Here is a 25,817-nt window from a genome sequence, read left to right on the forward strand (position 1 = left end):
GTGTGACTAAAGCGCCCACCGGAAACTAGTTCTCTCCTGGCGGGAAACCTGAGTTCCTCCCAGCCTCACTGCCAGCCAATTCTGCTAAAGCTCAAACAAGCAAGGCAGAGAAAGGGCTACTCAGACACCTGCGAGATCCCACTGCCTACCCCCACCAACTGCATTTCAAACTGGCGGGACCATCTTGGTTTTTGTGTTCCACTGGTTGCTGCAGCTCCCCCACAGCTATTTTTATCAGTGAGTGATTTTTTTTTTAATAAATCTTTATTGTTCATATTATTACAAATGTTCCTCATTTTTCCCCCCTCCATTGCTCCCCTCCACCAGGTTCCCATCCCACCCTCTGCCCTTTCCCCACTCCTCATTGTCCTCATCCATAGGTGCACAGTTTTTGTTCAGTCTCTTCCCGCACCCCTACTCCCCTCTTCCCCGAGAATCGTCAGTCCACTCCCCTTCCATACCTCTGATTCTATTATATTCACCAGTTAATATTGTTCATCAGGTTTTTTTTTTTTTTTTTTTTTTTCTTTAAACAGCTTTTAATTACAGCAAACTTGCCCCATCCCCCTCCCCAAGTTGTTTGATGTCCCCAGAGTTCTGAATAGTTTACTGTGGATATTTTTGGGCAGCAAATATATTCTCCTAAACACTACAGCACAATGCTCAGCATCAGGACATTACTGTGGATTCCTTCCCACCACCTAATTCACAGATTCCACCCAAACGTTGCCACTTTTTAAATTTTTTAGTTCTCTCTAGGAAAAGGACCTAGTTTTAATCACACATTGCATTGGTGTGTCTGGCTGTGTTTCTTTAGCCTCCTCGTATCTGCCCAACTCCCAGCGGCTATTTGGTCTTTCTGTGACTCTCACGTTCTTCAGGTATGTTCATCAGGTTTTTTAATTCCCTTGGCTTTTAGTTTCACTTGTTGATAGTTACGTATTTGTTGATCATAATTTTTATCTTTATCTTCTTCCTCTTCGTAAAGAACCCCTTTCAGCAATTCATATAATTCTGGTTTGGCAGTGATGAACTCCTTTAGTTTATTTTTATTTGTGAAGCTCTTTATCTGGCCTTGAATTCTGAGTGATAGCTTTGCTGGATAGAGTATTTTTGGCTGTAGGTTCTTGCTATTCATCACCTTGAATATTTCTTGCCGTTCCCGTCTGGCCTGCATGGTTTTTGTTGAGAAATCAGCTGACAATCATATGGGTGCTCCTTTATAGGTAACTCTTGCTGTTTTTAATATTATCTCTTTGTCTTTTGCTCTTGGAATTTTAATTATGATGTGTCTTGGTGTGGTCCTCTTTGGATTCCTTTTGTTTGGGGTTCTGTGCAATTCCTGGACTTGTAAGTCTATTTCTTTCCCCAGGTGGGGGAAGTTTTCTGTCTCTTCCAGTATTGTTTCGGTATCTTGCTCTCTCTCTTCTTTTGGGACCCCCATAATTCTGATGTTGGTTCATTTGAAATTGCCCCAGAGGTTTCTTACACTATCTTCAACTTTCTGGATTCTTCTTGCTTCTGTGGAGGAGTGTCCTCTGGCTCTTTGTATTCCAAATTTTTGACTTGATTCTTGCGATCTTCCATTCTGTTTTTAGGACTCTGTATAATATTTTTTTTATTTCAGACAACGTATTCTTTATTTCTAGTTGATCCCTTTTCATATCCTCATAGGTCTCATTTATTTTATCGGCATTTTCTAGGAAATTCTTGAAAAACCTTATAAGCATGGTTTTGAACTCTATATCCAGTCACTTCTTGTCCTCTATTTCTTTAGTTTGTGATCTGTTTCCTTGTGTTGGCATTTTCACAGCTTCCCTGAATTGGTAGGGTGGCTTTGTGTGCTAAAGTATCCTATATGGTTCAGTGGGTCAGCCTCCCAGTTACCTGAAGTCTTGGTATAGCCCTTTGTGGGCTATGTGTGCAGTCTTGTTGTTAAGCCTTGCTTGTTGTTGGTATCACTGGGAAGCGTTGATCTCCAAGCCAATTGGTTATGAGGATCAGAAGTGTCTCAGCTAGGAGGGTTTCTGTATTCCGCTTGAATGGGGCAGAGTCTCGGGGTGGCACAGACAAGCTTTGTTGAATCCCATACAATTGGTTGCAGACAAGCTTTAGATTCCTGTCTGCCCCTCCCTAGGAGAGTCCTATTGGCAGCGAATGAAGAAGCTAGCCACTGGAAGGGCTTCTGTGCTCCACTTGGATGGGGCAGAGTCTCCGGTGGTGCAGACAAGCTTTATTCAGCCCCTCCCTATGAAGGTCTGGTTTCTGAGTCCTGCAGTAATGGCCGCTGGCTTCACATACCTCTGAGAGATCTCTGCCCTCTGCCTGACAGTCTGGCCTCTCCCTGTCTGGGGCCGTCTATCAGAGCAATAGGGTGGTTCTGTTTTCTTCCAAACAAGAAAGCTAGGTGCGCATTAGCTGTCCGCCCTCTCCATGTGCACTGCAAGCAAGTAAACCAGCAGCAAATTCTGCCCGCCCTCTCCGCATGCACTGCAAGCAAGCCAGCAGTGAAGTCGGGCAGCCGCCTTTTCATGCGTGCAGTTCACCTCACCTTCACAGTTCCTGAGGTGCAGTGTGCCTTCTCTCTCCTTCCCAGATGGTAGAGCCTCCTCTCAGCCAGCCAGCCAGCCAGTGCTTCAGGGCGATGTTTCCCCGCTTTCCAGTTCTAAATTCAAATTTGTTGTGGTAGGCTGCATTCAGGTGTCTACCCTATGCCGCCATCTTGGTTTCTCCTCAGTGAGTAAATGTTAATTTCTTGGTTTTGTGCAGGGATGAAGGCTGGGACCTTCTAGTCCTCCATCTTGTTGATGCCACTCACTTTAGAACATAAATTTTGCCATATGTGGTCATCAAGTCTATGATGCAAACCATGGCATTATATGATCAGTCATACTACACCTGTGACTATATTTCCAAAGCCCTGTTTAGGTCCAGGAGCTCTCCCCAAAACTCCATGGTGACTATTCTCACACTTGCACAGTCTCCTTAAAATCAGCATGTTCGCCGAGACCGGTTTGGCTCAATGGATCGAGCGTCGGCTTGGGGACTGAAGGGTCCTGGGTTCGATTCCGGTCAAGGGCATGTACCTTGGTTGCCGGCATATCCCCAGTATGGGGTGTGCAAGAGGCAGCTGATTGATGACTCTCTCTCATCGATGTTTCTAACTATCTCTCTCCCTTCCTCTCTGTACAAAATCAATAAAATATATTTTAAAAAAAGAATCTTAAATCTTTAAAATAAATAAATAAATAAATAAAATAAAATCAGCATGTTCACAAACAGAAGTCATTCCCTTCTCCCTCAAAGCTGCTCCTCTCCCAGAATTCTACAACGTAGTCCACAGCTTTCCCATCTACACAGCTGAGCATGTCAGCGGTCACCACTGACCCTTCTCTGACTCCAATGCCCCAAATCCAATACAAAGTCTAACCCATTTTACCTTGTATCTGTCTCTTGATCCCATCTCCACTCCCACTGCCACTCCTCATCCAGTCCTCCTTTACCTCTGAATTGTACCATAGAAACAGCCTCCTAACTTGCTCCATGTCCCCACTCCTGCCTCTCTCTAAGTTCATCCTTCCCTTAGCAGCCAAAGACCTCTCCAAGACCACTTTACACATTTCATCTGATCACATCCTTGTCTTGATTCTTATGCTTAAGTTTCAAATCCTTAATGGCTTATAGGAAACCTCATGGCTTACCCTTCTACTCCTCTGGCATCTTTTATTGCCACTGGACTCGTACCTCTCTCCACACCAGCCACTCTGTATCTCTTTCAGTTCTTCAAACATCCATACCACTTCCCATATCTGGGCCTTTGTACAAGCTGTCTCCCTCCTTCACATGCCCTCTCTCTCGTTCTGTTTAGCTAACTCCTATGGATCCTGCAGGGTTCAACTTAAAGAATGCTTTCCCAGGAACGCTTCCTTGACTTTCTAGAATAGATTAGGTTAATCTGTCATATGCTCCCACAACATTTCACACGTTTTTCATTGACGAATTTATTCGTAAGTATCCTATCTAATAAAGAGGGAATATTCAAATTGACTGAAATGCCGTCACAATGGTGGCAGCGCCCATAGCCACAAGATGGCAGTGCCCAGTCCCCTCAGTTTCATTGGAGTCCTTCAGTCCTTTCAGCCCTGCCAAGAGGGTGGCAGGTGCACAGTGTGGCCAGAGGGCAGTGTGGCCCTCAGCCCGCCAGCTGCCTAGAGCCAGCCCGAGATGCAGGCAAGCCTGGGATGGCGGCTGCCCAGCTTCCCAGGGCTACTCGAGGCTCAGGTAACCAGGGCCAGCCAAGGCTTGTGCTACCAGCAGTGAAAGCAGCAGAGGTGTAATGGGGACGTCACCTTCCCCTGATCACTGGGTAGCCTCCCATCCCTGGGGTCTCCCAGAATGTGAGAGAGGGCAGGCCAGGCTGAGGGAACTCCCCTCCAATGCATGAATTGTCATGCACCAGGCCTCTAGTTTGTTTAATGTTTATCTTCCCTACTAGAATGCATGTATCATAAGGACATTACTGCCTCCATATCATTCATGTATGTATGCCTAGTGTTTTGCCAATACCCAACACATAGTCAAGTCTCAACAAATAATTGCCAACTGAGTGGCTGAAAAAACAGTTCTTCCTAGTTAAGGATTCAGTTTGAATGCACAGTTAGAACCTAAACACTAACAGTCCATCATATTTGTGCTTCTGTTAAGCCTTCTGACCTTATTTTTCCACATTACAAATCTTTTTTATGTACAAACCATATTTCCCTCTTCCCAGTGATGTGTCACAAATTGATGTATTTTTATTGGGTGAGGCCCAGGTAATCTCCCTGTTTATAACTCTGACCTTTCTGTGAACAAACACAAAAAGCGAACTTTGGTTTATCTCCTACCATAATGAAGCTGCTTATTACTGGCAAGCAGGCTGTATTCCATGGCCCACGTGACCAGAAAGCAACGTGTGGCAGAGTAGACGGAGGGACCCAGCTAGAGGCTGTCCAGCTGGCGCTCCTGTCTCCCTAAAAGCCCAGAGCAGAACAACTGAGCACAAGGAGTATGGTCCTGAGGTGAGCGAGGTCATGAAGAAACCACTGTTGGGCTTGACTCTGTGGTCACTGCTCCTCTGTCCGGGGCTGCTGTGTTTCAACGACAAGGTGACTCAGAAATGCAGCAATGGCAGCTACGAGATCAGCGTCCTGATAATGAAAAACTCGGCCTTCCAGGAGCCCTCGGAAAACTTGGAAAATGCAGTGAATCGGGGAGTGGAAATCGTGGGAAGGCGTCTAAGGGATGATGGTAAGAATATGGTAACAGAATCCTCTTCCTCCTCCTCCCGGTTACCACCTCTGGGATCAAAGGGTTGCTTAGTGAAAATCTTGTCTTCTTTGCCTGAATACCAACCTTTTCTAAGGGCCTGTCTTACAACTCCTTTATATTTCAAGGCAATAGATTCTCAAACAGAAGGATTTGAGTCCTACCACATTTCATAATTCTCTGTTGTAAGATACTATATTGTTTTTATTGTTGCATAATTGTTTTTAAAATACTACACTAAACATTTCCATGTATATAGTTGTTGTTATTTTTGTTGTTTTGTTTTGTTTTTCATTCTCTGAGACTAGATTGCTAGACTTCACTCATAATCTCCCTTGCTCTGGGGATGGCCTGACTCAGGGGATGCCAGGTGTTCACAGCAGTGAAATGCCCCAGATAGCATTTCAATAAAAACCGGATTTATTTCTCCTTTTCGGAGAGGTAGGCATTCTTCCTGCAACTGCTCAGGAGCAATATTTGGTTTGGACCTGAGATTGCCTAGGGTTTCCAGTTAAGAAGATGAATTACGGAGTAAAATTCATATAGATGCTGAATCTTTTTCTGGGATTTTTAATCCATTTGTTCACTCTTTACTTCTCTGGTGGCTATTATAATAAAACACTAGTGGCCCAGTGCACGTAATTTGTGCATGGGGAGAGAAAGGGATTCCCTCAGTCTAGCCTGCATCCTCTCCAATTGGGGACCCCTTGGAAGATGTCCAAACCCTGATTTAGGCCCAGTCCCTGTAAACTGGCAGTCAGACATCCCTCTTGCAATCTGGGACTGCTGGCTTCTAACAGCTCACCTGCCTGTCTGCCTGATTACCCTAACCTCTCTGCTTACCTGCCTGATCACCCCTAGTTGCCTCTGCATGCCTTCCTGATCACCCCTAACTGCCCTCTACATGCCTGATCACCCCTAACTGCCTTCCCTTGCTGGCCAGATCTTGCCACCAATTGCCCTCCCCTGCTGGCCTGGTTGCTCCCAACTGTCCTCCCCTGCTGGCCTGATCACCCCTAACTGCCTCTTCCTGCCTCGTTGCCCCTAACTGCCCTCCTCTGCCAGTCTGATCTCACCCCCAACTGCCCTCCCCTACTGCTCTTATTGCCCCTAACTGCCTCTGCCTTGGCCCCCACCACCATGGCTTTGTCCAGAGGAAGTTGGATATCCAGAAGATGGCCAGTCGACCCAGTCTAATTAGCATATTACCATTTTATTAGTATAGATCAGTGGTTGGCAAACTCATTAGTCAATAGAGCAAAAAACTGCAGCTCATGAGCCACATATGGCTTGTGAGCCAGTTTGCCAACCATTGATATAGATAGCTAATATAATAAGTTTCCAATAGAATTTAGTGTTGCAGTTCTCCATTGTATCTTTTAATTATTAAAATAAATTTGACATTAGATAAAATATGTAGCCGGGACCGGTTTGGCTCAATGGATAGAGCGTCGGCTTGGGGACCAAAGGGTCCCAGGTTCGATTCCGGTCAAGGGCATGTACCTTGGTTGCGGGCATATCCCCAGTAGGGGGTGTGCAAGAGGCAGCTGATTGATGACTCTCTCTCATCGATGTTTCTAACTCTCTATCTCTCTCCCTTCCTCTCTGTACAAAATCAATAAAATATATATTTAAAAAAAAAAATATGTAGAGTAAAATATTAGGTAAAATATGAGGAAAAAATCACCACTGATCATTTCTAGCAGCCTGGATATTTACAAGCTTCTCAGTTTCTCGTTTTTAAGAACATGGTTGGGATCACATAGAAACAATTTTTAGCCTTCTGATTTCACTTTACATCGATCTAAAGGTGACTTTCCTATAACTGCATAATCTTCATAGCATCCTGAAATAACCTTTGGAGTAGATATTCTCCCAAATTATCCTATATAATAAAGAACTAATATGCTAATTAGACCAAACAGCAGAACAACTGTCCAGTCGACCTTTCAGGCGACCTTCTGGATGAAGCCGGGGCTGTGAGGGCCAAGCCCCTTGCATGAATTTTGTGCATCAGGCCTCTAGTTTAATAATAATGTAAGATATTTTATTATTTTAAATTTTGCATAATTATTTTTTAAAGGCTACACTAAACATTTTCATGTATATAGTTTTTTTTTTTTTCATTCTTTGAGACTAGATTGCTAGAAGTATAATGAGCCAATGCAATTGATGCATCTCAATGGTTATTGATGATTTTGAGGAGGGTATGTCTTAATCTTCTTCATTTAAAATTGTCTGGTAATAATACCAACCAATATAATACATACGTTCTATTTCTCTGCAATATACATTTCTTCAATCTGGTCTGAGACTGGATTCAGATATAAATAGAGAAACTAAGAGGTCATTATAAGAGGTCATTTCATAAAATTCTTTATTTACTGAGGCAGTGTGTAGTAATGGGAAGAACATTTTATCTAAAGTCTGAAAACCTGGATTGGCATCCCTTTCTCGGAGCTTTCTCTCTTTGTGACCCTGGGTGAGTGATTTCTTCTCTCCAAGTCTTGGTTTCCTTGTTTACTGAATATCTCTCATGTGCTGGGTAAGATACATAACCCTTTTAATCACATCTCTGTTAGACTGGCATTGTTGACACTTTCACAATGGAGGTTTAATAACTTTGCTTAAGTCATACAGATTGTCTGTTTGAAATGAGTTTCAAGCTCATTTCTGTATAATTCCCAAGAGTGAAGTGAATCTTGCCACTGTAAGATCTTTACCCACCACGAGCTAACTTTCTCATTAAAATAAGGCAGTGAAGCCCTAGCCAGTTTGGCTCAGCAGATAGAATGTTAGTTGGCAGACTGAAGGGTCCCACGCTCGATTCCAGTCAAGGGCATGTACCTTAGTTGCACGCTCCATCCCTGGTCGGGGTGCGTGCAGGGGGCAACCAATCAATGTGTCTCTCTCAATACATGTTTGTCTCTCTCTCTCTCACCCCCTCCCTTCCACTCTTTCTAAAAATCAGTGGGAAAATATCCTTGAGTGAGGATTAACATAACAAAACAAACAAACAAACAAACAAACAAACGAACAAACAAAAAATAAGATATTGTGGTTAGAAGTAGAGATTTGGAATCAAAGAGGTCTTGGTTCATATTCTAGCTGTTTATACAACCTTTTATCACCACTGACCTCAAGGAAATTATTTAAGTTTTCTGAGCCTCATTCCCTCACCTATAAAATTGCAATAGATAGCAGTTACCTCATATGGCTATGGTGTGAATTAAATGAGAAAATTCATATAAATTATGCAATACACTGACTGAAAATAGTAAGAACTCAGTGACAGTTGTTTTTATTGTTGTCATTTATTCTTTTTTGTAAATCTTCACCTGAGGGCATGCTTAGAGAGAAGAAGGGAGAGGGAGGAAAGAGAGAGAGAGAGAGAGAGAGAGAGAGAGAGAGAGAGAGAGAGAGAGAGAGAGAGAGAGAGAGAGAACATCAATGTGAGAGATAAACATTGATTGATTGCTGGCAACCTTTCTCAGCATGGGACAACACCCAGCTGTTCCTGAGAATGCTAATGTTGTAGTCGTTGCTAGGCTATTGCTGATATTAGGAAAACAAGTTACCTGTCACATGAAACAGACAGTAAAGTGTATTGGTAAGATATTAATCTCTGAATTTGAATTCCTGCTCCATCATTTACTAACTCATATACTCTGAATTTGAATTCCTGCTCCATCATTTACTAACAAGTTATTATTTTCTTGAAGTTTCACTCATCTCATTTGTAAAACAGAGTTATTAATGGTGATGTTATAAAATAGATTAAATGAGTGGAAAATTTTAGGGAAAAGAAAGAATAAACAGTGATGGCTGAATTTTTGCACTTGGTGATGCATTTTGTTGGATGAGTGTTGATGTATAATAAACTCAAGTAGTGCAAGTTGTGAGGAAAAGATAGGTTCATGTTTTAAAACATATTGAGCATTATTATTTATAAAAATATCTAATACAATATAATGAAGGGCTAAATAGAAGAAATTCAAATGTTGTGAATGATGTATAAATGGAAGAATGCAATATTTTCTCCTAGTACTTAGAAAACCTTTGTGCATTTGAAAAATAGGTAGGATTTGATGAAAAAAAGATTCTTCAGCTTTAGGACATTAACTCTTTAAGGGTGTATGTTCCATGGCTAACCTCACCCAGGACCATGCCCTGCATGTGCTGTCATGCCCTAAACTCAGGCACTACATGCAGATTCACTTTGGTACAAGCCCATCTTGAAAGCCCTGGATAGGAAATAGAAGGTTCCAAGATCACTGAATTTTATTGCATTCCACTCATTCTCCCAGGACTGGGATTCATGGTATGGTGAGAGAGCAGGCCAGAGAGGAATGATAAATAGTGATCAGGGTAATTGCTTATTTTAAAAGTTAAGCTTTGAATTGTCATTCCATAGATGTCTTTCCATTGTCTAGAAAAACATTCAGTATATTCTTGAGCGATCATTTGGAATTTGCAGTGATCAAAGGGATAAAAAAAAAGCAGTTCACATAGCCATAAAATGTTAAGAAGTAGCACCATACTACAGTATGTTCTATAGAAGTAGCTCTCAATCTTTTTGGTCCCAAGACCTCTTTACACTCTGAAAAATAATTCTGACATCTGAAGAGTTTTGTTTATGCAGTTGCATTTATCAGCATTTACTATACTGGAAATTAAAACAGAAATGTTTTTTTTTATGTTCTCATTCTTTTTTAAAATTTTATTTTATTATCATTATTTTTTTGTTAATCATCACCTGAGGATATTTTTTAATTTATTTTATTTATATGTATTACATTTATTGGGATGACATTGGTCAACATGAACATATATGTTTCACATGTGGATTTCTATGTTATAAGATTTGTATATTGCACCTTGTGCCCGTACCCAAAGTCAAATCTTCTCCCCCACCCCTTCCCTCTGGCAATCACCACACTGCTGTTTGTGTTCATGAGTTTCAGTTTTTTTATTGCACATATGAGTAATATCAGATAGTTCTTAGCTTTTTCTGGCTGACTTATTTCACTTAGCATAATGTTCTCAAAGTTCATTCATGTTGTTGTAAATGGCAGTAAATTGTTGTAAATTCATTCTTTCTTATAGAGGGCTAGTATTACATTGTGTACATGTAACACATCCTCTTTATCTAGTCCGCTAGAGTGGGAGACTTGGGTTGTTTCCATGTCTTGGCCACTGTGAATATTGCTGCAATGAACATAGAGGCACAGGTATCTTTGGGAATACATGGTTTTGAGTTTTTTGGGGGGGTATATACCCAGGAAAGGGATTGCTGGGTCATATGGTAGCTCTATTTTAATTTTTTGAGGAACCACCAGACTGCTTTCCATAGTGGTTGTACCAGTCTACATTCTCACAAGCAATGGATGAGGTTTCCCTGTTTCCACAACCTCTCCAACACTTGTTATTGCTTGTCTTATTGATAATGGCCACAGGTCTAAGGTGGTATCTCATTATAGTTTTTATTTGCATTTCCCTAGTTGCCAGTGAGGTTGAACATCTTTTTATATAGATCTATTGGCTATTTATATGTCTTCTTGAGAGAGATATATTTTCAGGTTCTCTGTCCACTTTTTGATTGTTTTTTGTTTTTGTTTGTTTTGGGTTTTTGGTATTGAGTTTACAAGTTCTTCATATATTTTGGAATTAAACCTTTTTTGGAGCTACTGTTTGCAAATATCTTCTATCTGGTGGGCTGCCTCTTTGCTTTGTTGTCAGTTTCTTTTGCTATATAGGAGCTTTTTATTTTGATATAGTCCCATTCATTTTTTTTTTTTTTTTTTTTTTTTTTTTGCCTTTACTTCCCTTGCTTTTGGGGTCAAGCTCATAAAATGTTCTCTATGATCAAGGTCCATAAGTTTGGTCCCTATATTTTCGTCTATGTAATTTATTGTTTCAGGTCTTATATTTAGGTCTTTGATCCATTTTGAATTAATTTTTACACATGAGAACAAACTGTAATCCAGTTTCATTCATTTGCATGTGGCTTTCTAGTTTTCCCAGCACCATTTATTGAAGAGACTATCCATACTCTATTGCAGTGTTTCCCAACCTTCTCTCATGATGAGAATCACCTGGTGGAGTTGTTAAAACACAGATTCCTGAATCCCAACTAAGAAGTGCTAAACTAGAATTTTTGAGAACATATAGGTAAAATTGCATACCTAACTTAGTGCTCTGTATATAAAATCTGTCTTAGAGCACTAGTTAAGTATACAATTTTACCTATATGTTCCCAAAAATTCTAGTTTAGCACTTCTTAGTTGGGATTCAGGAATCTGTGTTTTAACAACTCCACCAGGTGATTCTCATCATGAGAGAAGGTTGGGAAACACTGCTCTATTGTATGTTTATGGTTTCTTTGTCAATAATTATCTGTCCATATAATTCTCTGTACATATAACAGCATGTATTTTTATAACTGGGCTCTCTATTTTGTTCCATTAATTTGCATATCTGTCTCTCTGCCAATATTATGCTGTTTTGATTATTGTACCTCAAAACAAATGTTTTAAATATTTGCTTATCAATTCATTTAAATAACAACTATAGCCGAAACCGGTTTGGCTCAGTGGATAGAGCTTTGGCCTGTGGACTGAAAGGTCCCAGGTTTGATTCTGGTCAAGGTCATGTACCTTGGTTGCGGGCACGTCTCCAGTTGGGGGTGTGCAGGAGGCAGTTGATCTATGTTTCTCTCTCATTGGTGTTTCTAACTCTTTATCCCTCTTTCTTCCTCTCTGTAAAAAATCAATAAAATATACGAGAGAGAGAGAGAGAGAGAGAGAGAGAGAGAGAGAGAGAGAGAGAGAGAGCCTCCACTAGTATCTGTGCAGTGCTCCACAGATTGTGAGGGGCTGTCACAAAATAAAAATAAATAAATAAGTAAATAAATAAATAACAATATAGACACTTTATCAGTTAACATAGATAATTTTTTAGTAAAGAAAACCTACATTTATCAAAACAAAAAAATAAAAGTAGGTGGGAAAGTGGTATTGATTTACATTTTTGTAAATCTTTAATGTCAGGCTTAATAGAAAATGGCTGGGTTTTCATATCTGCTTCTGCACTTAATCTATCGATATATATATATATATATATATATATATATATATACTAACAGCCCTGCACACGAATCCGTGTGCCAATAGCTCGCCAGTAGCTGCCGCCCTCCAGTAGCTCTCGGCCTGCTGTCTCGTCCTTCTGTAGCTTCCCCCATCCTTTTTCTCCCTCCCTCCACCCACCTCATAGCTTGCTGCCATACACCCTCCTCCACCGCCACCTGCTTGTCGCTCACTGCCCCACCCTCCTGCTGATTACACCATCAGTCGTTACACTTCATGGCGTAATGACCAATTTGCATATTACATCTTTATTATATAGGATAAAAGGATAAGGAACCATCTGACCATCCAACCAGTAGCTATGACATGCATTGACCGCCAGGGGGTAGACACTCAATGCAGGAACTGCCAACTTGGCAGGGGCAGTTCTAGGGTGATGCACCCTGGAACCAGAAGGCAGGGAGCCAGATTCCAGGATGTGTCACCCGAAAACCACCCTCTTGCAATCTGGGACCCCCTCGGAGGATATCAGAAATCTGGTTTCAGCCTGATCCCTGTAGGCCAGGCTGTTGGACCCACCTTCCAGAGGGACCCTGCTCACTCCACAGACGCCCTTTGAGCCATGGCGCCACCCCAGGTGCAGCCTGCTGGGGAGTGACCTCAGGAGGTTGGCTTCAGAGCGTGCCCGGCCCATCTTGCCCAGTCTTGCCCCTCTGGCCACCTTCTAATTAATTTCTTTTCAATGTGCATGAATCTGCACCAGGCACTAGTGTCTAATAATAATACATATTATGTAGCCTCTGGAAAACTCTCATTATATAATCATGAATGAAGGGGAGTGGAAAAAAGCAAAAATGTCATATTATAATTATGTGAATGGTTTTGAGCCCCTGGACCTCCTGAAAAAGTCTCTAGGTACCGTGGGAGTCAATGGCCCCACACTTTGAGAACTACTTTCTACAGCAGGATCTGGAATCGGAGTGTCCTTAGTTCAAAATTCAGCTTAATTTGTTACCAAGTTAATCAATTTCTATGGACCTCCATCTTCTCATTTTTAAATTAAGAAGGTAAATTATTAATTAAGCTCATAGGATTCAGGGAAGAATTTAGTGAAAGGATTCATGCAAGAATCCATAGCCCAACACTAGGCATATAATAACAGAGATAATCCAGTTCTATTCTATGAATAAATGGGTGAGAAACTGGGGCCCCAGAGGTGAAATCACTTGTACAAAATCACACTCAAACATTGGTTCCTCTTCTCCCAGACCCTTTACAGTAAAAACCTTGATTTTTACTGTACATGCCCATCATGGACTGCCTTAAACCTAGGACTTTTGAGTGCATCATCTTTAGTGTCCCTCATAACAACAGGTAGATGAGGCATAAGAGCTGTCTTATACCTTAACAAGAAAAGTGTGGCCATCTTCCCAATGCCCTGTTTTCATCATGTAACTGTGCCTCCATTTCACTTCCTGACTCCTCTGGCTACTTTCTTAGACTTTCTCCAACCCAATTTTCTACTGCTCCCCACAAGCATTCTCCCATTCCAGTGGGTCCACCATAGCCTCACTCAGACTATTCTCCTGGCTTGATGTGCCCTATATTCTCCCTATTGTTATGGGAATTAAATAAGATAAAAGCTATAAAGGGCTGGCACATGGGTCACTGACCTCACATCTTCCATTAGCTTTCTCTGACTGGTCTTATTTACACTGATCTGTTCTATTTGCCTAGTCTGAATGAACAACACGCTGTCATCTCTTATTTAGACCTCCTTCTAAACAAATTGCAGTAGCAGAATAAGTATCCTTGTCCTGGCCAGTGTGGCTCAGTTGGTGAGTTGGCATCCCATGCACCCAAAGTTCTCTCACCCCATTCCCCCTCAGGGCACATGCCCAGGCTGTGGGTTTGATTCCCGTCAGGGTGCATGCAGGAGGCAACCAATGGATGTTTCTCTCTCATCGTGATGTCTCTCTCGCCCCCCCCCCTTCCTTCCTCTATAAATAAATAAATAAATAAATAAATAAATAAATAAATAAATAATAAATAATAAATACATAAATAAATATCCTTGAATTAACAACAATAACTAAAAAGGCAAGAGATAAAATGCTTTTTAGTTTTTAGAAACATTTCTGACGTGGCTGTGGAAGAGCAAAGATGTTTACATTTTCTAAAAGAACAGGTCTATATCTTTTAAAATATTCTAATTTGGATGTTCAGGAGAACAAAAACTTCTATTGCTGATACTATCTTTTAAAAGAATTAAAAATTATTACATTTGACAAACCTGCTTTTAATACCATTTTACATGAGTGAATCAAGTAGAGAAATTAAAAGGGCTTGTGCAAGAACACATAGAAAGTCACTCATACTGCCAGACTTGCAACTGAGGTTTCCAGGCTTCCTAAATAAGAGCTTCACAAAAACATGACAGATATCTCTGCTTAGGAACCAGAGATTTGTCCTGAATATTTTTTATTGGAAGGAAAACAAAATGCAAGAGGAAGAGTTTGGTCAAATGGTTTTTTTTTTTTTTCTTTCATTTTTTTTTTTAATCAAGGTATTATATGTGTACATATCTTACCAATCCCTCCCCTCCCCCATACATGCCCTCCCTCTCAAGAGTTTTGTGTACATTGGTTTTGCTTATATGCATGCATACAAGTCCTTCAGTTGATCTCTTATCGCCCCCATATCTCTCTACCCTCCCCACTGTAAATGGATGGTCTGTTTGTTGCTTTACTCTTTCTGTATCTATCTTTTTGTTCATCAGTTTATAATGTTCCTTATTATCCATAAATGAGTGAGATCATGTGGTGTTTTTCTTTCATTGATTGGCTTATTTCACTCAGCATAATTTTCTCCAATTCCATCCAGGTTGCTGCAAATGATAAGATTCCCTTCTTTTTATGGCAGCATAGTATCCCATTGTGTAGATGTACCATGTTTCTTGATCCAGTCATCTGCTGATGGGCACCTAGGCTGTTTCCAAATCCTAGCTATTGTAAATTGTGCTACTATGAACATAGGGGTGCATATATCCTTTTTTATTCGTGTTTCTAGTTTCTTAGGATATATTCCTAGGAATGGGATTACTGGATCAAATGGGAGTTCCATTTTCAGTTTTTTGAGGAAACTCCATACTGTTCTCCACAGTGGTTGCACCAGTCTGCATTCCCACCAGCAGTGCATGAGGGGTCCTTTTTCTCTGCATCCTTGACAGCCCTTTATTGTTTGTTGATTTGTTGATGATAGCCATTCTGACTGGTGTGAGATGGTACCACATTGTCGTTTTGATTTGCATCTCTCTGATAATTAGTGACTTTGAGCATGTTTTCATGTGCCTCTTGGCCTTCCTTCTGTCTTCTTTTGAGAAGATTCTATTTAGATCCATTGCCCATTTTTTTAATTGGCTCATTTATCTTCCTTTTATTAAGTTATATAAGCTGTCTGTACATGTTGGAGATTAAACCTTTATCAGTGATAACATTTGCAAATATGTTCTCCCATACAGTGGCCTTTCTTGTTGTTTTGTTGATGGTTTCTTTTGCTGTAAAAAAGCTTTTTATTTTGATGTAGTCCCATTTTTTAATTTTCTCTTTAGCTTCCATTTGCCCTAGGGGCAGTATCAGTGAAGAAGTTCTTTCAGCATATGTCTGAGATTTTGCTGCCTGAGGATGCCTCTAGTATTTTTATGGTTTCCCGCCTTATGTTTAGGTCCTATATCCATTTTGAATTTATTTTTGTGTATGGTGTAAGTTGTTGATCTAGTTTCATTCTTTTCATGTATCTGTCCAATTTTCCCAACACCATTTATTGAAGAGACTGTCTTGACTCCATTGTATGTTCGTGCCTCCTTTGTCAAATATTAATTGAGCATAGTGATTTGGGTTGATATCCGGATTCTTTATTCTATCTCATTGATCTATATGTCTGTTCTTGTGCCAGTACCAGGCTGTTTTGAGAACAGTGACTTTGTAATACAGCTTGAAATCTGATATTGAGATCCCTCCTACTTTACTCTTCTTTCTCAGGATTGCTGTGGCTATTTGGGGTCTTTTTTGTTCCAAATGAATTTTTGGAGAATTCTTTCTAGGTCTGTGAAATATGCCGTTGGTATTTTAATGGGGAGTGCATTGAACCTATAAATTGCTTTGGGAAGTATGGACATTTTGATGATGTTGATTCTACCAATCCATGAACATGGTATGTTCTTCCATCTCTTTACATCTTCCTCTATCTATTTTTTCAGTGTCATGTAGTTTTTTGCGTATAGGTCTTTTACCTCCTTAGTTAAGTTTATTCCTAGGTATCTTAATTTTTTTGGTGTGATGGTAAATGGGATTGCTTTTTTAGTCTCTGTTTCTGTGAGTTCATTACTGGTGTATAGAAATGCCATGGATTTCTTGGCATTCATTTTGTATCCTGCTAGATTGCCGAATTCATTTATTAATTCTATTAGTTTTTTGATAGAGTCTTTTGGGTTTTTTATATACAATATCATGTCATCTGCAAATAATGACAATTTTAATTCTTCTTTTCCAATTTGGATGCCTTTTATTTCTTCTTCTTGTCTAATTGCAATGGCAGTCAAATGGTTCTGCTATCTCTTCATTGTCTTCCAAAATGTGATGCCTAGCAATACCCAGGGATATTAGCATCGATACTCTTGCCTTCATCTGAAGATGACCCATTATCTAAAGATTCTGGTCCAGAATGGGTGGGCACAAGTCACTCTTACTGTCATTGCTTTCCTAACACTTCCCAGACCCAGGAAGGAAACTTGCTGAGTCAATAATAATAAAAAGCAGGATGAAGAAAATGAAAATGTTCTCAACTGGATTGTGAGACAGTTGTGCAAATACACACACACACACACAAATAGGTTTACAGTTGAAGATACACAAAACATAGAGTTTATTCTTGTATTATTATTTATTGTATTACTTTGCATATGAACAATTATAAACCTATTTTTGTTCATATATATATATATATATATATATATATATATATACTAAATGTATATGCTAAATATATATACATATAAATATATGGTTACTAAAAATCATTGAATTGTACACTTAAAATGAGTGATTTTCTGGTGGTAAATTATCTACAAATAAAAGCTGATGAGAGAGAGACAGACAGAAGCAGAGAGACAGAGATAGAAAAAGTGACAGAGAGTAATATAAGAACTCCAAACTCAAATATCTCTCAGCGTGAAAATGGATCTCCATTTTCCCCCCAGGATCAATTGGCACAAGGTAACTTTTATGACTGGTATGAACTACTAAAAAATAACACTAGTTTTCTCTTTTTCCTCCTTTCTGGATAACAGGAATAAATGCAACTGTGAAAGCTACCTTTATCCGTACTGAGGATGCGCTTTTTAGGACAAGTGACTGTCGGAGTAGCACCTGTGAAGGCCTTGACCTACTCAGGACCATTGCAGTGAGTATCTGCCTGGGTAGATACAGCTCACACCTTCTCATCCCTGGACAATCATAGTGTGAACCTTGGGCACCTGTCCATGAGCATCTCTCACATCAGCTCTAACCATGAGTGATGTCAATGCAGAATTCTCTAACTTTATCCCTATAGATTTCCCATGTGATGAGGGCCCGCCAGGAATCCAGGAAATGGAAAGAACCTTAGTTATCTGTACACTTTCAGTGTTAGGGAGTGGAATTATTGTATTTTGTTTTAAGCATGTTTTAAAAATTTAACTGTTGGTCCTAACTAGTTTGTCTTTGTGTCCCTCAAGAAATACCTGAGGTGCCCTGTTAAAAATATATTCTAAAGCCCTTCAGCAGAGATCTCTGTGTCAAGTCATCACCATATATGTGACTGCATGAGATCTGAATCTGAAACCTAACTTTAACACAATAACTGTCATGTCAAAGGGTAGATAATGGGATGAGAGAGATTCTTGTCTAATCCCTACTCCCATATCCCCACCCCACCCCCACCCCCATGCAGGTCTTAGAACAAGTAGGTGTGTGAGATGCCCCCTTTACTACAGAAATCTTTGAAAAGGCCCTCTGTGAAACAGGGCACCAGGCACAGAGCAGTGCATGGTTCCAAAGCTTTAATCAATAACATTACATGTTCACCGAGGTAGGCTCCACGCAGGCCAGGAGGGGTGGCTGATTAGAGCAGTCACACTCAGTCCTGGGAGGGGGGAGGGAGAAGAGAGGGGAGAGGAACGGTTAGGAGGGGAGGAAGAAAAATTAAGGTGCTTCCTCCCGGGATTTCTGCAGAGGAAGGTATGACCTGGTTCTCTAAAACCAAGGATGGAATGTTCCTAATCACATTCCCCTTGAGAAATAGTAAAACATAAGATCTATCATTGCCCAGCTGGTCACATTGCATTTGTTCTCTTTAGCCCTATATTGTAGTTATCCCTAAAACTTGTCCACTCCCTCCAGAGACCTCCAAATCTACTTTTTCTCGAATGTGGCTGACAGACACTACTATATCTGTGCTCGTCTGCCAGTCCTTCCTCCACTCTGCATCTCCCTCTTGATAAACGTTCCCTGCAGTCAGCTCACTTTCACTTTCAGTGGAATAGCTTTCCCTCCACCCACAGCACTTCCTCACTTAGCTGCCCCTTACCCAGCAAGAGGCACCCATGTGGCTCCCTTCTGCTCTGCATTCTAACACCTTAAGTGGTCCACTTTTTAACCTTCTGGGAGCCTTCCCCTTGCCACTTCTTTTCTATCTTTTGATTATTTCCTTTTTTATTTGTTTGTCTGTTTGTTGCTTTGTGTGTGTATTTCCATTTTAAGGATTAGTTTTTTTCTTTTTTCTTTTTTTCTCCTATAGAATCAAAAGGAGGTGGGTTGTGTCCTCATGGGGCCCTCGTGTACATATTCCACCTTCCAGATGTAGTAAGTAGTGTTTTATTGTTGTTTTGATGCCACTATGAATTGAAATCAAGACATGACATCCGTGTTAAAAAGTTTATCAAACAGCAGTCTAGTCAAGGCGACACAATCAGGGGTGTTGGGGCCCTCCTACACTGCCATCTGTCTTACAACCATAATTCCTTTATTGAGTTAACTCTGCCTTTGCTCAGAGTGGGGTGAGTCACAGGTGCAGTTACCAACATCTAAGCTGGAGGAGCAACATGGTATAAAGCCAGAGTTCTGGCAGGAAACAGGGAAGACAGTGCACTTGGATAATTTGAGGAGCTTAATCAACGAAATACTCACAAAAGTATGGAAACACAAAGAAAGGGTAGCACCCAAGGGCATGAGCAGGGCTCTGTTTTAGCTCTGGGCTTGCCAGAATAAGGAAGGTGGCAAGGTACTTATTTTATAGCATTATTTGAAGGTTATAAATAGCATATTAAAGTACTTGGCACGATGCCCTTATCACCTTAGAAAGAAGCTTTCAGTATATTCCTGAATGCAAATACTTCTCTTTGGGACAGTCGCCCTTATCCCTCCATTCATTAATTTTATCACCACAGACACTTTGGTCTTCCAGATTACACCAACCCCAGTCAAAATCCCTCCCACATGCCTTTCTTTTACCTGTTACAATCTTCCCTTGAATCAAGGATCAGCCCTCACCTACACAGTGAGAACTGTGCTGAAAAACTCCTTGCAAGAGACTTTGGAGGGCAAACATTAGACCTCTGAAATGTCCATTGCAAACTGTTCTTCTCACACCTCACACCCAGCTCCGCAGACAGACAGGTGCTCAGGGCCCCTGCACACCATAGACACACCATAGAAGCATTTATTTATTTATTTATTTATTTATTTATTTATTTATTTAGCTCATACCAAAACGCAGACAAATACAGAATCTTGTTCTTTGCACTCATTCCTAATGGTTGTCTTGTCTGACTACTTATTGATAATGCTATAGAGTACGCTCAAAAGAAAAGGGGGGTTAAGAAAATGGACTCACCATTTATGAGGACTTGCCATGTGTAAAGAAGCATTTCCATTTTAAATATGTTTTTATTGAGTTTATAGAGAAGGGAGAGGGAGAGAAAGATAGAAACATCAATGATGAGAGAGAATTATCAACTAACTGCCTCCTGCACTCCCCCTACTGGGGATTGAGCCCACAACCAGGGCATGTGCCCTGGCACCTCCTGGTTCATGGATCAGCCACTCAGCCAGACCACACAAACAAGAAGCATTTTTATTTTATTTAATATAGAGAGAATTAAGAATAACCTAGCCCCTGCCTGGTGACAATAGAGAAGGTAATGAGGACGCTGGTGACCAGTGCAAGTCAGAGTGAAGTAGATTCCACCAGAGAAGTACAGACAAGACGCTCTGAATGCACAGAAGGAAATGGTCACCTGTGGTTGGGAGAGTTACACTATGAGAATAGAAAGACTTCATGAAGGCAGTGGTATAGAAATTATATATTGAAAAATGGGTAAAATATTAATGGGTAAAGATGAGGGGTTAAGCATCCCAGCCAGGCAGAGAAAGAAGTAAGTGTAAAAGCAAAGAAGCAGTGAAGTGTAGAAAACTTGTTAAACTCTGTACTAATGGGCATGCAAGAGATATATAGCGGAATAATGGAGATAAAACTAGGAAAAATGAAGGAGGGCCATATTTGGGAGGTCTTAAGTCCTGGGGGAAAGAGTTATATTTAACTAGATTATCAGTTGCATGTGCTTTGCTGTATTTAATTAGATTTTGTTCTATTTCATTAACCACTAAGGATGGGCAGGGAAGGACGGTAGGAAGCAGTTTAACTTTGGGAAGAATAATTGAAAAAAAGGGTACAGAAAAGACCGGGGCAGACAAGGAGAGACTGTTGGCAGGGGAGAAGGGGGGATCCGTTCAGCATGAAGGCAGCTGACATGCACAGGGAGGATAACTTTTAAAGATACTTAAAGGTGGAACCAATAGTATTTGATAACTGATTGGATGTTGGGGTGAGAGATGGAAAGTAGTCAAAAAGACTTTGAGATCTCAAAACACTAAAAGAAATGGGAGAATCAGGATAAGGAACCATTCTGAGAAATAAAAGATAAATTTGGCCGTGAACATGAGGAGTTTGAGATGTAAGCAGAACACTCAGTGACACCTTCCAGTGGAACACTGAAGATGGAAGGGGGTATCTTGTCCTTCCTTTATCCAATACATATTGGGCACCTACATCTGGACCAGGCCGACTGGGGATGCTGAGGTGAGCAAGCAAGACATGATCCCTGGCTTTAATGGAGCTTGCAATCTAGTGGAGGAGACAGATTCTCACCCAAATAATTACCTGGTCTTAGGTATCAAGGAAATTTTCCTGATGAGTAAAGACACTTAATCTAGGACTTGATGGATTATTAAGAGTCAGCCAAAGGGACAGGGCAACAGCATTTTTGGTATTTGTGAGGCCCTGATGGATAATAAAGCTTGTTATGTTTAAGGAACTACAAGAAGGTCCATGTGCTGAGCAGAGGAAGGAAAACTAAAATCCTCAGCAATGTCTGTCTCAAATATAATCTACAGAAGAGCCAGAAGTAAGGCAAGGAATGGAGAAAAAAGTGTAGAGGGCATCCTTTGGACTTTACAATTGTGGTAGCTATCAAGGACCATCCTCTATTTTCCTAGCCCTACTCCCCAACTTTTATATGTCCCAGTCTGCATGTTCTGACAACCCAAATGACAACTTATTTTAGAATTAATCTAAGTAACTAAGACACAGACACATGGAGACATCTAAAGTGTTCTTAAAGCCTAGCATATGCTCAATAAATGTTGTTTTAAAATTCTCCTGTGTGGGAGGGTCACCTGCTGAAACAGGTTAAAGAGGGGTCTTATTTGTGCTACTTAAGTTAACCCTGATATTTATTTCTTTTTTTTTTTTTTTTTTTTTTTTTTTACCTCTTGGCATAGCCTTGACACAAATTTTAGATATCCCATGATTTCAGCTGGAAGTTTTGGATTGTCTTGTGACTTCAAAGAGAATTTAACCAGGTTGATGTCTCCAGCCAGGAAGTTGACACACTTCTTGGTTGACTTTTGGAAGACTAATAATTTGTCATTCAAAACTCATGCCTGGAGCACTGCATATCTTTTCAAGAATAATAACGAGTCTGAGGACTGTTTATGGTAAGCAGAATTATTAATATTCTCTAGTGTTTGCCACAGAAAGAAGCCATAGACTCATGGCCAGCCACTGGTTATTATCGCTCTTACAGCATTGGGAGTGGACACCAGCCCACTCTCTTACAAATAAAAGCAAAGGGACCAAAGGAAACATAGTATCATTATCATAATCAGCATGTGTTGCATTTTCTTTTTTTTTATATATTTTATTGATTTTTCACAGAGAGGAAGAAAGAGGGATAGAGAACCAGAAACATCGATGAGAAAGAAACATCGATTAGCTGCCTCTTGACCAGAATCGAACCTGGGACCTTTCAGTCTGCAGGCCGATGCTCTATCCACTGAGCCAAATCGGTTTCGGCAGTGTGTTGCATTTTCAAACTTTTTGTAGTTTTCAAAGTACCTCCAAGATAGTTTTATTGATTTTCCACAGTAAACCCTCTGAAGAAAAGAGAACAGATACTATGATCCCCATTTTACAGATAAGGAAATGAAAACCAGAAGTTAATGCTTTCACATTACTGTGCAAGACATACCAGAGAATGTGCATTTTGCCTATACATACAATTAGTTAGAAACCGTTTCTCTCATAGAAGAGTAAGTTGGGAGGTGAACAGAGAACAGGATAATAGGTACCACTGCTAAATTAAAATTGCAAGTTCCTTCTCCTTCAGCAAAGATAGCAGAGAGGATCCTTTTATCAGGTTATTACAGAGCCAGGATGCTTCTCGGTTCTGTAGTCTCTATCTATGTAAGTACGCAGAAGACTAAAAGTAGGGCAACACTGGGATTGCACATCTACAGAACTACAAGAATCAACCCAAAGGCCTCATCCTAGAAACTTTGGGGTGAACTTAGAACACACATAAATTCATTCCACACAGGAGGAGAAATTATTCCTATCAACTTGGAATTTTTGTACTGTCGATTCAAAGGTTTCAACTTATCTGTGATAATGGGCCTGGTTTCTTCAGCAAATAGCAGAAAGCCATTATAAGGGACCCGCCAAATCTCTATTATGTGCATGAAGATCCCCTAAAACTTCCCCAATACTTTCACTAAGTTAGATGCTCACACTCATGAGGTGTATTATCTACTGTGTTAATAGCAGAAGTGAATTTTTGATTAACGAGTCCCAGAACAAATCTGTAAGCCATGAGCATATGACATGGAAGGCCATGAAGAAACAAAGCTGGATTTCTATAGTTTCTCTATTTTTTATTCTAGGTACCTCAATGCTCTGGAGGCCGGAGTTTCGTATTTTTCACAGGAACTTACCTTCAAAGAGGTATTGAGAGGAGAGGCTGATTTTCAGAAAATCTTAATGGACCAGAATAGGAAAAGCAATGGTAAGAAGACATGAAGATAATTTTGCCAACTTCTTCCTCACAACTACCACTTCCTTATGAGTCATTTTGACAAATCTATCAGACAGAGTTGTCATTATTACCTCAATTTACTTCTTATCTTTTGGGAAATATGTAGTTGCATGCAATTCCATTATATTGTTTCTTTTGTTGATTAAAACTCTATCCTCAGGGAGAAATTAGAAAAGTGACATTGAACAAATATATTAACTTCATAAAAGTAATGATGATGTTAAAATCCTATTTTATAAACCAAAATGACATTATGACCAATCATCACAGTAAACTGGTTTTTAAGTTCACCTCAATTCAGTATGTTATTGGATTCGTGACAATTCCTCAAACATTCTGAACCCTGCTGTACTCATGACTAAGAGGATATATTTACTGATATCTAGCCTCACATAAAATTATAAAAGTAAACAAAGTACCTCACCTGCCTAAAGATCTCTGAGTTACAAGTTAAGTGTGAAACACTCATGGGATAAAAGTCATCCTTTCTAAGTTATTAAGCGATTTGCTTCATTTTTCATAGAATTCTCTTTACAAATTAGAATACATCAGGAGTAAAGGAATCAACTGAGGGAATTTCCTATGGGAAAATGATTGTTTGGCAGGATTTCCTGGTTTCACTCAAATCATTATCTACATTATTAAGCATTTACCAAACTAAGAACCTACCATTTGCAAAACATTGATCAAGATATGAAGGGAAATTTAATTAATTAATTAAAATTTAAATTAAAAAAAAAGATATGGGGGGGGGATGGAGTATTAAATTATTCATGTTCCTACGGGGTTTACAATTCAACTGGGCAATACAATATTTTTAAAAATCTAATAAAGTATCTCCCAATTCCTCTTACTCATAAAGTCATGCATTTGGGAAGTGTAGCTGCAGTTATAGAATCGGATTGGACTCCGTCACTGAGATCACTAAGACTAACATCTGAGTGAAGAAGCTACAAAGCCCACAAGGAAAGTTGCTTAGGAAAGCTTCATAAATTCTCACATTAATTTGTATCTTTTCCAACCACTTTACAAATGGTGAGATGAAAATAGTTACCAACGAAAATAGTCTTTGTAATACTCCAGTGTGGTATAATGGAATAAGCACTGACCCAGACTCATAAAGCTTGAATAGTAGAGCTACCTCTGTCATCTACTCGTTGATTAACCCTTTGACATCTTGGCTTCGATTTCCTTAAATCAATAAAATTAAGGGAATGGACTAGATCATTCTTAAGATTCCATTTATGTCTACTCTGACTCTGTGACTATAAATTTAAGAAAAGGGGAGGTAGTAATTTGAGGAATTGGTGTTAGTTTTAACACAAACATATCATGGACATACTGAGTTTATTTATTTATTTATTTATTTAAATATATTTTATTGATTTTGTACAGAAAGGAAGGGAGAGAGATAGAGAGTCAGAAACATCGATGAGAGAGAGTCATCGATCAGCTGCCTCTTGCACACCCCCTACTGGGGATATGCCCGCAACCAAGGTACATGCCCTTGACCGGAATCGAACCTGGGACCTTTCAGTCCCCAAGCCGACGCTCTATCCATTGAGCCAAACCGGTCCCGGCGGACATACTGAGTTTAAATTCAGGCATCGGGTTCCCTTTCTGTTTGTGTGTATATCATTCTATATTTGTCTTGCTCTCTCTCCTCAGTGATTATTGTGTGTGGTACACCAGACATCATCTCCTCCATCAAGGGTGACCGAGAAGTGGCTGAAGACACTGTCATTATTCTAGTGGATCTATTTAAGTAGGTATAATTCTTCTCCTTTCAGAAAGAAAATACTCCAAGGATTTCCAAAAGGCGCATTCTCTTTGCCTTTGCTTTGCACAGCCTCATATAGGGTTCAGTATGGTGATAATATATTTTTTAATCCTCACCAGAGGGTTTTTTCCCCCATTGATTTTTAAAGAGAATGGAAGGGAGAAGGAGAGACAGAGAG

General features: G+C 40.1%; 1 protein-coding gene across 1 annotated transcript in view; it reads left to right on the forward strand.

Moving 5' to 3' along the window:
* Positions 1-5,072: 5,072 nt before the first annotated feature.
* GUCY2C (guanylate cyclase 2C) overlaps positions 5,073-25,817 on the forward strand; it is a gene marked incomplete at its 5' end in the record, with an annotated part of 66,803 nt that continues 46,058 nt past the window's right edge. Inside the window, 6 exons of the mRNA XM_084878281.1 lie at positions 5,073-5,289; positions 17,740-17,852; positions 19,227-19,291; positions 22,268-22,483; positions 23,708-23,829; positions 25,528-25,624. Of these exons, the coding sequence (XP_084734407.1) occupies positions 5,073-5,289; positions 17,740-17,852; positions 19,227-19,291; positions 22,268-22,483; positions 23,708-23,829; positions 25,528-25,624 (830 nt within the window). The remainder of the gene's footprint in view (positions 5,290-17,739; positions 17,853-19,226; positions 19,292-22,267; positions 22,484-23,707; positions 23,830-25,527; positions 25,625-25,817) is intronic.

Source organism: Pipistrellus hanaki, assembly GCF_964339955.1.
Source record: "Pipistrellus hanaki genome assembly, chromosome: 3".
Lineage (NCBI taxonomy): Eukaryota > Metazoa > Chordata > Mammalia > Chiroptera > Vespertilionidae > Pipistrellus > Pipistrellus hanaki.